Genomic DNA, 11,753 nt, shown 5'->3' on the forward strand with positions numbered 1-11,753 from the left:
TTTTGCTTTCAGTTTTCTTATTATGTTTCTTACTTATCTTTTTGCTTTCAATTTTGGGACATTTACTTGACTCTTGGCTTCTGACAAAATCCTTTAATTTCAGCATTGTTTATTTTGGTCTTTGTCAGGCTGCCATTGGCTATCTTCATATATCTGGTGATTGGTTGACCCATTCAAGTTAAGGAATAAAGCATTTGGCTTACTGGGAGTTCTAGTTGTATTTCAGTGAGGCTTGTCAATAGGTGGGTTTCACTTTAGAGTTAACAGGCATAGAACTGGACATTAAAGGATGTTCCAAATACCAGAGGATTATGTTAGTTCTAATCGTATGGTTAAGTTCAGTATGTTTAGAGAAGAACATGCAGGGTTTTTTTGGCTGCTTGGTATGGTGGCTTGGTTGTCAGGATACTTTTGATTACAAGCAATAAAACTGATTCAGACTGGTTCATAAAATAAAATGTTATCCTCTGTATATCAAGAAGTTCAGAGAGGCAGACTCTAGGCACCATATAGTCAATGGCTCAGTACTGTCATAAAGGAACCAGGTTTTTTCCTCTCTGCTCTGTGATTCTCTGCCTAGGCTTTGTATTTACAGTGGCTTCCTTTATGGTTGCTGGTTGGCTGTAGCTGTTCTAGGTACCACATCTGGATCTGGTTACATCTGATAGAAGAGACTCTCTCCTTTTACTTCTTTCTTAGGAGCTAGGAAACTTCCCAGAAGTCTTCCTGTATATTCCACATTCATATTCCAGATTGCCTCTCATACTGCTAGCCAGATTCATGCCCGTTCCTAAATCAGTCACTGGCAAATAAGCTTAGCATAATTTGCCAGAACTTGTCAGGATCTACCTCTGGAGCTTGTGAATGAGGTTCCTTATAGGGGAGGAGCAGATACTTAATAAAAATCAGAGTTTTATCAGGGAAATTAAGATGAAGGATAGCTGCTGGTGGGTCACCCATGAGGCTAAATGCCTGACTGTCCAGATTTCTACCACGAGGTGGCAGGTGACAGGTTTATCTGCAGAATTTCACTTTATTTGGCTCTTTCTCAGCTTAACTTCATTTCTATCCATTAGCATCGTTATACTAGCCTTTTTCTCTTGACTCTTAGGTTTCTCCAAGGTTTGTTGGGCAGGCCTGCTGCCTTTTTAGCTGCCATTCCCTTCTTATATAGTCTAGGCCTGTGGCTTTCTCTGCTCAGTTTCATTAGTTCAAGACACTTAGTCATTTTTCATCTTCCAGAAATGTGTTGATTTTGTTCATTCACTGATTCATTTCCTTTGTTGCTTCATATTAATTCCTTTACTGTCACCTTTAGATTATTACATTTAGGAGGTTTTGCACACATAAAAAAAGCAGAAGGTAAATATAATAAACTCCCATGTATTCAATATCAACAGTTGTCAATTCACAGCCAATTCTGTTTCATCTGTACACTCATCCACTCCTCCACTACTCTTCCCTACCCCTGCCACATTAGTTTGAAGCCTTTTACTTTCATTTTAATGTGGAAGGAGATCACGTAGATGCTCAGTTTGCCGCCTTGAATCAAGTCTAGTAGAATATTTTGAGAGTTAAAAATGACTCAGGGCAAAGAAACATACAGCCTTGAACTTTGAATTGTATTTTCTGTTGCTTCATAGACAACTAAATTTTATATATTCACACACTACATTTGAGCCAAATCAAAGACAGAGCTTCTGTGTTACCATGGCGTACTGAGAGAAGGTAATCACATTCAGCATTTACACTCTAGTGTGTTAAATGCTAATGATCAAAATGATTGAACCCCTCTCAGCCCTCATTGTATTTAAAATTTGGTATTTTAGCAGACTTCTTTGCCTTATTGCTGTTAATGCTTTGTCCCCTTCCTTTACTTCACAACCAAATCAACTACAGATCAATGAATGAAATTAAAAATCTCCAGTACCTACCTCGGACCAGTGAACCCCGTGAAGTCCTCTTTGAAGATAGGACAAGAGCTCATGCTGATCATGTAGGTCAGGGGTTTGACTGGCAGAGTACGGCTGCTGTTGGGGTTTTGAAAGCTGTACAGTTTGGTGAATGGTAAGTTAATAGAACTCAACTGCATGATTGGTTTATATTGTCTTAAGATATGGACTCAGTTTGAAAGGTTGGGGACAATTTTTTTAAAGTATGGTAAAATACACATAACATAAAATTAAAATCTTAACTGTTTTTACCTGTGCAGTTCAGTAGTGTTAAGTATATTCACATTGTTGTGAAACAGATCTCTAGATCTTTTTCATCTTATAAAACTGTAACTCTGCACCCATTAAACAATAACTCTCTTTTCCCCTCTCCCCCCCAGTTCCTGGTAACCATCATTCTACTTTGTTTCTATGAATTTGACTACTTTAAATACCTCATAAGTGGAGTCAGTCATTATCTTTTTATAATTGACTTATTTCAGTTAGCATGATATCTTTAAGGTTCATTATATTGTACCATGTATCATTTCCTTCGTTTTTAAGGCCGAATAGTATCCATTATATGTATATGCCACATTTTGTTTATCCATTTATCTGTCAGTGGACACTTGGGTTGCTTCCACCTTTTGGCTGTTACGAACAAATAGCTCTTCATGTCCCTGCTTGCATTGTTTTGGGTATATACCCAGAAGTGGAATTGCTAGACCATATGGTAATTCTGTTCTTAACTGTTGTTTTTCATAGAGGTTGCACCCTTTTACATTTGGTTGGGGCCCAGTTTTAACAAGGCTCAACATAGAATTTAGCTTTTTTAAAAGCTGTTTTACTTTGTTTTTCATATTTATGCCTTCAGGGCCTTCAATATTATGGTTGAGTTTCATCTGACCTTCTTCTTAGAAGTATATAGTTCAGTCACAGGTTGACAATAAGTATTTCAAGTTAAAGATCATTTAGCTTTTTTCTGCTATTTTGAAAACTGAAAGGTATAACATTTGCATGGCTGAGATGTGTTTGAGGTCTCCATTTCATTCTGCCCTGATGTTGACATTATAGGGTGGCAAGGAGATGTGGGCAGAGTGGTTAGAGGATGCCAATGTAACTAGTTTACAACAAAACTATTTGTTTTTAGTCATTGATGTTTTAGTTTTACAACAGCTAATTTTCATTTTTTTATAAGTGGCTTTATTGATTGACACAGCATTGTAAACTGACAAAACTTCAATAAAATTTCTTTAAATTAAAAAAAAAATCAGCTTTTTTTTTTTAAGTTGATTAAAGAAACAAAGATATACTTTGTCCTTAGAATCTATGCATCTATTTCTGTGCTAGTGTACAGGAACTGTCATTTTCTTTGTTATCATTTCATTGTGATCACTTTCAGTTATGAGATGCTTGTTTCTAAAGCTTAATTTTGCTAATTTTAGGAGTGACCAACCTCGTATAACCAAAGATGTGATTTGTTTTCATGCTGAGGATTTTACTGACGTTGTACAGAGACTTCAGTTAGACCTTCATGAACCTCCGGTTTCCCAGGTAATGACTTTAGCTTATTTATTACTTATTACTTATTTATTACTCTTTGAGTGAGATTTTGGAAATAAGTATTTTTACCCATTTTATTTTATAGTTGTATACATGGGATAGTGAATTTAATTTTATTACTATTAAAGGCTGTGTGTGGAGGGTGTTGAAAATCATTAAAACAGAGCTTCCCAAGCAGAATGCTTAGGATCTCTTCAATATTTGGGATGCCATGTGGGCCTGGGATGGTCCCAGGGCCCAGGGAGCTCAGTTCTGGCCATGAGCAATCTCAGCTGTTAACCCCATTGCACCGCGTGTCCTCACCTGCAAATGGTTGTAAGACACTGAGGGAGCAGATGAATGTTGCCCTTATGTATGTCAGAGAATATTGATTAGCTGCACTTTGAAATACTTATCTAAATGATTCCCTAGGCCTTCCTAACTTCAGCCTGTACTTTTTACTAAAAAAACAGTGAAATATGAGGGAAAATGTGTCTCAAGAATTACAGGAAATTTTAGAAAGTTGTATATCATTTAGTATTGCTTAACTTTAATTTGACCCTCCTGTTTCCCTATGCTAATTATAATATTTTATTTGACTAAATCATTACATAATTTACTTTAAAATCTCATGCCACTTTTCTCCTCTCTTCAGTGTGTTCAGTGGGTGGATGAAGCAAAACTTAACCAAATGAGGCGGGAAGGCATTCGTTACGCTAGGATTCAGCTATGCGACAATGATATCTACTTCATCCCTAGAAATGTCATTCATCAGTTCAAAACAGTGTCAGCGGTGTGCAGCTTAGCCTGGCATATAAGGCTTAAACAGTACCACCCCGTTGTGGAAGCCTCTCAAAACACAGAAAGCAGTTCTAATGTAGACTGTGGAAAGCGAGAATTAGAAGTTGACTCCCAGTGTGTGAGGATAAAAACTGAACCTGAGAAAACATGCACAGAGATGCAGCTTTTAACAACTGCTTCATCATCCTTCCCACCTCCATCTGAACTTAATCTACAGCAAGAGGAGATGACTCAGCCTATTCCAGTTTTAAAGGTGGAAAGTAGACTGGACTCTGACCAGCAACACAATCTGCAGGAACATTCAAGCACTCCTGTGTGATATGTACATATTCAAACACATTTTTTAACTTTTTTAAATTTTGATGTGAAGTTATAGTTTTATAACTGGCTTAAGTTAAGTTTTATTGGAGAAATCTTGCCTATAATTCTATAAAGAGAAATGACATTCCACAAATGTCAAGCATATCTTTTTTACACAGATTATGCAAAGTTAAGAGTTGTATCTTATCCCGTTAGTACAGTACGTAATAGTGGGTCTGCTGCTACTTTCTGTTTTAAGGTGTGAGGTAACAATTCAATCTCTTCTTCAAATCAAAACGAGAATTCTCTGGAATAACAGATTCTTATTTGGTAAATTATTCACTTCCCTTAATTTTATCTTGCCTTTGTCTCTTGCCATATTTGCTGTTTTTTGATAGAAGATCAGATTTATGGTTTAGTACTTGTGCTTTTATGGCACAGATTCAGCTTCTACAGTAAAAAATGGCATAGGTTTTGGGAAAGAGTTCCTGCTTCTTGTACATAGGCAAGTCAGTTATTTAGTTCCAACCAAACAGAACAGGTAGTTTCTAAGGAGTTCAGTGGCTCTCTGGTTTCTTAACAAAAGAGAAAGCACAGCACTTTCTGATCCAAACTGTTTTTTTTTTTTTTGGTATTTGTTATTTAAAGCCCAGTGGATATTTCAATTAAAAATATCTAAAGATGAATAGTCCTTGGTCATTCATTATCCATGGTTCATTAAGCTCTTCTAGAATACATGGTAACTATGGAAGATATTTTGGGTAAAAGAGATAATGTTGACATGATACTCTATTGTTCTGCTTCCTAGCGTCCTCACATTTTGTGTGGATACTTTTGCTTCCTAAACTGATCACGAGTATCAAACTTGGAGGATGATACCTATCTTTCTGATGAGGCTGCCATATTTTGTGCATGAAACTTAGGAAAAACTAATTTTTTCAGCTGGCATCAACCTCTTCATGGTAAAGATCTGTTGAGACACTTCAATTTAGTTTCAACTGGTGAATACCTGGGTTTATTTATTATTGCTCTGTGTTGCTACTGTCTTACAAAGAATATGGCACTAGACTTCATCCTAGAGTTTCAGGTAGCCTAATCCATATTAGTGCCTGAGTATTTAACAATTGTTTTTCAAACAGGCACAGTTCATATAGCTAGTGTAGTCTTAACTTTCTGTTATTTTGGAATGTTAATGTGATACACATTTCACTTTCTCTTAGTTAATAATACAGTAGGCCTTTTGTTTGTTAAAGGAAGAGTACTCCCCACACCTAAGACCAGATCCTTGTATCTACCTGGTTATAGTGCAATTTGGAGGTTTTTTTTTTCCTGGAGGGTGAGATTTGGAATATTTACATTAACATAGGCAAAAAAAGATGCTGCTTTATTATGTCTGTCACCACAAAAACTTAGCTGCATCTTTTGAAATATCAAATATGAATTTTCTCTAAAATATTCTGAAATAGGTTAAATCTTATATAAATATTACTTTGTGCAATATTGTTGTGTAGTTAAATGCATATTAGCAAAGTATAGAGGTCACTGTGTAAACCGATAGAAAAGTAACCATCAGCAAATACTGCAGTGATTAGTTAGAATCTGTATTATTCCTTATATATATGTATATGTATGTATTCTCTGTTACAAAGGATGAAGACAAATAGAGAAACATTTCAATGTAAAACATTTATGAATTGGAAGTGATGTTGGTTTTAGTTATCTTTGTAAATAAGGTAATTAGAATGGTATGAAAAGTAATGTGATTATTGCAGGGGTGTTTTAAAATCTTGGGTATAAATTCTAGGCTAAATTCTAGTTTATCAAGACTAGTTTTTAAGGGACCTGCCTTTGAGGGTGTTTTTTGTTATTTTGCGGGGAGGGGCTTAATCACAAAGTATGTGGGTTTGGGTTATTTCTTGTGTTTTGTTTTTCTGTCCAGAAGAATTTCATAGAGCTTTACTAGGCTGTGCAAAGTAAAATTCTTCTCAGGCAACATTTGCTTTTTAAAATAATCATGAAGAACAAGGTTGTTAAAGCAAAAACTTTTTATTTTTTTCTTGTCTTCCAAGATCCGATTTCCCCATCTCCCACTTGCCATCCAGCAGATGCCATCTGTCATCTAAGCTGGTCATTGCTAATAAACAAGGAGACTGTCTCCTGACAGCCAGCACTGTGTATAATCACTCAGGAACCAGCGGATCTGCAAAGACCTACAATCAAAAGCAAATCCCCATTTTCTTTTTATAAAACATTCTACCCTCAACTCCAATTATAAGCATATTAAAAGAATAAAAAATGTTTAAAATCATGTACTAATAAATTCATTGTATGTTAGAATTGCAATAGAACCGAGAGAGAAACATTTAGCTAGTAATGTATCTGGAAACTGAATGTCCTATGTGAGTATTAGATTTTAATAGCATGCTTTAAAGACTGATGAATATAAAAGCGCAAGTTTTGAGTTTCTTACTGCTTTAAAGCTGTATCCTAGTTTAGTGATACAAATGATTGCAACTTTTCTAAAATCATTAAATTATTCGGTTTGGTGGAGTGAGGCATGGAGCAATCTGGCGTTTTCTGATTTGTTAAAGTAGTGATGGCAGTGAAGTTGTAACTGAAATTTAAGCTGATCTTCCTTTTTGGTATATTATCCGTTGTGCCAACTTTTTGAGATTACTTGCAGAATGTGGCTACAAGTTTTAGTATTTTGTGGAGCAGAGGGATATTTTTCAAAATGTGCTTATGGAAAGGACCCAGTAAATGAGTATTCCTAACTTAGTAACTAGAATGATTTTATGGTCTTCATTAATCAGGAGAAAAGTCTTCCCCTTGCCCCAGAACTCATTCTGTAATTACCAGGATATGCTAGGAGTAGGATTATGATTCAAAGAGGTATTCCAAATTCATAAAGCAATAATTAAAAAAAAAAAACTACATATTTATTCCCCCTCCAAAGTTTTAACTTTAAAAATGAATTCCTAGGCTTAATTTTACTTTTAATTTGCTTACTTAGAATTTGTTTCACTGGTACTTTATCGGTTTGAATTAAAGACTTTTGAAAGGTGCCCTTTCCCCTTAGAGACAGTTGGAATATCAGTTGACTAATATCACAAGCGCTTGTAGGGGGAAAAAGGAGCTTACTAAATCAAATTATTTACAAAATATAAACCTGAGGAAAAGATGTCTTGCATCATCTTGCATCGGTCTTAATAGGCATAAAGTTCATCCTTAATGACTGGAGAAACTTTTGCTTATTGCCTTTCCTTCTATAAATATTGTCTAGAATGAAAGCTAATTTAGGAACATGACTCCAAAATTCAATTAGTGCATATATTCTTGATTATTATTATTAGCTCATTATTAGATCATTTATTTTAACCTATATTTGCCATTAAATTTTTCTTTGCATTTATACCTTTAGAGTAATTGAGTTTGTGTCTTTCTAATGAATCTGTTTTATCATTGCTACAAGTTTTAGAAAAATAACCTTTCACTAGTACATGCCAGAGGTTTGTATTTCTGCTAAGTTTAATTTTTTTAAAACAGGGTTTAGTTGTATTTATTGGTCATGCAGTCAGTAGAGGAAATGTACAAGACAGATGTTTTTCTTTAGCACATAAGGGACCTATCCTCATTATGAAAGTTTGTTGCTTTAAAAGCAAGTATCTCTCCATAAATATTACGGCCTTCCATTTTCTTCATACATCTTTTAGGATCCACTTGTGCATGTAGTTGAGACCACTGTCTCTTAATATAGCACTTTTCAATTCTCTCTAAAGAAATACTTATGTACTACTTCTATCACATGTTGTAAATTTTCATGTAATAGTGTTTTCTGTGACTAAACTCCATTATGATTGGCAGCTAAGACTTTTTTTCCTGTGGCTTTAATTTATCTTAAGAGGTCTTTGCATATAGATGAAATGTATAATTTGCCTGGCGGACTATTTGCGTTTTGTGGCCTTAGTTTGTTTATTGACATTAATGAGTGTTTTAAAAAGGTTTTTAATGAATAGTCTTAAATCTAAATTTGTGTGAATAATAATCCTTTTAACACAGTGCTTTTTTGTAGCTGTCTAAGTGTGTTAAATTGTTAAGCTATTTCTTTGTAAAATAGGACAATGGAATGCATAGAGGTTTTTTTTTTTTCCTGTAAAGTATTTTTTTAATAAACAAAGTCTGATTTGTCCTTTACTGATGTTTCGTGACAAAATGAATAGCATGTGTGAATTGTAGCCACCTGGAACCTGTTTTTTAAAGTATTAATCTCTCCCTTCTGTGTCTCCTATTATTTTCTGATATTTTAGAAAATCTTGTGACCTTTGTTTCCTAAAGAAAAGGTCATAGATACCCGGGGAAAAGCAGTTAGTGGAGGCATTTGTGGCAGTTGTGCCTCTTGCTGCATTAATTGATTTATACCTATGAGAGAGCAATCAAAGTTTTATTCTGGGGATGTTATTTTTGAAAGTACATGCATGTAGTGTTAGTTAATGAAGGTAATTTACAGGTGTTTCAGGTGTCATTGATGTATTAAGTGACATAATCCAAATGGATTTTTTTCCTCATCAGTTTTTATTTGTGTGGACTTCTCATTTTACTGTTCTCAGCACTGATAGCCCTTGCTTAGGATTAGGAAAGGAAAAGGAAAGGACCGAATGTTTTTTTGAGTAACTGCTGTGGGCTAGGCTGTTTATATGCGGATATCTCATTTAATCCTCACAGCCTTCAATAGGAAGATAACAATAACAATCGCCATAATACAGGTGAGCAAATGGGCTTGTTAGGTTGAATACATTGCCTAAAAGTCAGTTAGTGGGAATAGGAATTAGAATGCAATTCTGGGTTCAGAGTCCTGTGTTAGGTGAGAGACTTAAGCACTGAAAATTGGTCCAGAGGCTCCTAAAAGATGATTTGCTGCTGCTTATTCTTTCCTGGCGCATCTTACCTGATTCTGTTCTTTCAGGAACCTCCCCCAAGCTTCTTAGTGTGCCAAGCAATGAAGTAAAATGTTTTTGCTACTAGTGTAAATTTACGTCTTAAAGTAAACATTTAGATACACAAAAAATGACCTTCTCATGTCATTTTTCCAGGTTTTTTTGTTGTTGTTAAGTCAGCCATTTGTCTTGAAACCCAAGGGATTCGTCGTGTTCAGCTCTAAGGAAGGGAAAAGCTGTCAAGCAAAAGCGGAAAGGAAACCACTGCCCATGTGTGCAATATAAAAATAAAGCCTGGGTAAAATAATTTTAATTAGTTTCGTGGGAGTTACTTTTATCCCAGTTGATTTTCTTCACCGGTAAAACGGGGATAACTTACACCTTATGTCGATTTGATAAATCAAAAATAAAGATGTAAAACATTTAGAACTGCACTTCTTAGGCTTTCTGAAGTGGTCTAGTCATTATCTCATTAGCTTTATCTGACCCAAATGCTACATGTCAGGCAAGCAAGAACACGTGAGGTGTACTTCAAGTGGGGTGAGAATGGCCGTTAGAGGTCAGCGTTCCATTAATGCCCCCCCCACCCCCCAATTATAGAGAAAGAGAGAGGCGGGGGGAGGGTGGAGGGAGAGGGGAAAGCGGCTTAAAACCTTCTTAACGTATCTTTAAGTATTCATTTGAGATCGCAACCGTTCCTTTCCCCTGACCTCTATCAGCTGCTTGACTCAACCTAGAAACGGTTCTTCCCGCCGCTACCTTCCCCTACCCTAATTTGGGAAAAGGCCCTGGAACTGCCCCAAGCCTTGGCCCTTTTTACCCTTGAGCACTCAGAACGCTGAAGTCCCACAGCTGCTGAGGGGCTGGAGAGGAAGGCAATCAGTAAGCTGCAGCCTGCCAGGCCTTTTCGTCCCAGGACAGCGTAAATTCAGGAAAACATTTGTTCACTCAGCAAGGGTTGCGAACTTACGTGCCAGGCTCGCGCCAGCCCCCAATCTCTGACCTCATGGCACCCACAGCCCAAGGAGAAAGACCGATAGTAAATCATTAAGCACAAAGAAACCTACAAAAACACAAGAAAACATAAGTGTTGCAAAGAAATAAATGGGGAACTATTGGAATATCAGGACCGACCTCCTTTAGACCGATGGCTGGGAAAGTCATTTCTGAGGAAGTGACCTGAAGGGTGATCTGGGGGAGCTGCTCGTGGCCTTGATCTCCGTGCGGCTCCCCAGCCTCTTGGTCCGGGAACCTGGCAGAAACGCGGAGGGAAGGCCTCGGGCGGGGGCGGAGCCTCCTCCGCGGTAAAACCCGGAAAGCGGAAGCCGCGGCCCAGCTGCACCGTGGTCTGCGGCGCTGCAGTAGCCCAGCTCTCGGCGGGCTGAGCCACGGCCCAGGCCGGCCCGGCCTAGCGAGGACGCCCGCCCGCCGCCCCGGAGCGGCTGCTACCCCGGCCTTGGGGCCTTTGCACTTGACTTTTCTAGCCCGGCCCCGAGACGTCTGCCTTTGCCATAGCGACTGGCGGCCTAGCGAAGACCCCCTTCACATTTTAGTTCCCTCCTTTCCCAGTTCATTCTTTGCTTATTTTAGGGTCAGTCCGATGAGCCTGTAGGTCGGGTTTGGAGGGCGTCGGCTCTCTGGCAACACACTTTCCTCCCTTGAGCGCTGGGCGGCCGGTTGCCTCCGAGGCTGGGGCGGCCTCCGCGGTCTCCATGGTAACGGCCCTGTCGGCGTCTCCGCCTCGGGGGGAAGATGCGGCCTGCCGGGCCCGCAGCCTCGCCCCCGGCCTCACGGCGGGGCGGGGGCCGCTGAAGAGGAAGGTCCCGGCCGCCGGACTGCTGGGCTGCGGGCACCAGGTGAGAGCCGGACGCTGGGAAGCGGAGGAGGCGGGGTGCAGGTCCTCTCCAGCGACCTCCCCTCCTCTCCCTCTGCATCCCTGAACACGCTCGCACAAAATATCGCAGAGAGGCATCTCCGGTCGCCACTGCGCCAGAGTTTTTTTGGTATGCTTTTGTTTTTGTTTTTTTTCCCCCTGGCAAACAGCCGGAGAATGAGACAGTCAGCAGCTCAGAGAGAGGCTGAGAGAAGCGGTTTTTGAGTTCTGCCCAAACTGGGAGAGTACCTTTCAGCAACTGGACTCACTGACTGGTTTTTCTTTATTTTCAGTGAAATCCCATTCTCTGGCTGGAGACACAGATGGCCTCAAATGAGAGAGATGCTATATCGTGGTACCAAAAGAAGGTAA

The 11,753-nt window shown here is 38.6% G+C and overlaps 3 protein-coding genes across 7 annotated transcripts in view; 2 read left to right on the forward strand and 1 right to left on the reverse strand.

The window, feature by feature from the left end:
* The window catches only part of RSBN1 (round spermatid basic protein 1), a 41,044-nt gene extending 32,198 nt beyond the window's left edge, over positions 1-8,846 (forward strand). Inside the window, exons 5-7 of the mRNA XM_006193142.3 lie at positions 1,900-2,067; positions 3,377-3,485; positions 4,129-8,846. Of these exons, the coding sequence (XP_006193204.2) occupies positions 1,900-2,067; positions 3,377-3,485; positions 4,129-4,593 (742 nt within the window). The 3' untranslated portion in view covers positions 4,594-8,846. The remainder of the gene's footprint in view (positions 1-1,899; positions 2,068-3,376; positions 3,486-4,128) is intronic.
* A 635-nt stretch (positions 8,847-9,481) lies between these two features.
* Positions 9,482-11,480, reverse strand: LOC116666101 (translation initiation factor IF-2-like). The gene is made up of 4 exons (XM_032488200.1): positions 11,158-11,480; positions 10,643-11,048; positions 10,479-10,571; positions 9,482-9,728 (listed from the first exon to the last, which is right to left on the reverse strand). Exons 1-4 carry the CDS (start codon positions 11,478-11,480, stop codon positions 9,723-9,725), a joined length of 828 nt encoding a protein of 275 aa, XP_032344091.1. The 3' UTR covers positions 9,482-9,722.
* The window catches only part of PHTF1 (putative homeodomain transcription factor 1), a 59,137-nt gene continuing 58,400 nt past the window's right edge, over positions 11,017-11,753 (forward strand). For 4 of the 5 annotated variants that reach the window (XM_014566401.2, XM_032486993.1, XM_032486995.1 and 1 more), the window contains exons 1-2: positions 11,017-11,364; positions 11,675-11,749. In XM_014566401.2, coding sequence (XP_014421887.2) covers positions 11,705-11,749 — 45 coding nt within the window. In that variant the 5' untranslated portion in view covers positions 11,017-11,364; positions 11,675-11,704. The other variant, XM_032486994.1, reaches the window with a different exon arrangement.

This window comes from Camelus ferus, chromosome 9 (genome assembly GCF_009834535.1).
Source record: "Camelus ferus isolate YT-003-E chromosome 9, BCGSAC_Cfer_1.0, whole genome shotgun sequence".
Classification (NCBI taxonomy): Eukaryota; Metazoa; Chordata; class Mammalia; order Artiodactyla; family Camelidae; genus Camelus; species Camelus ferus.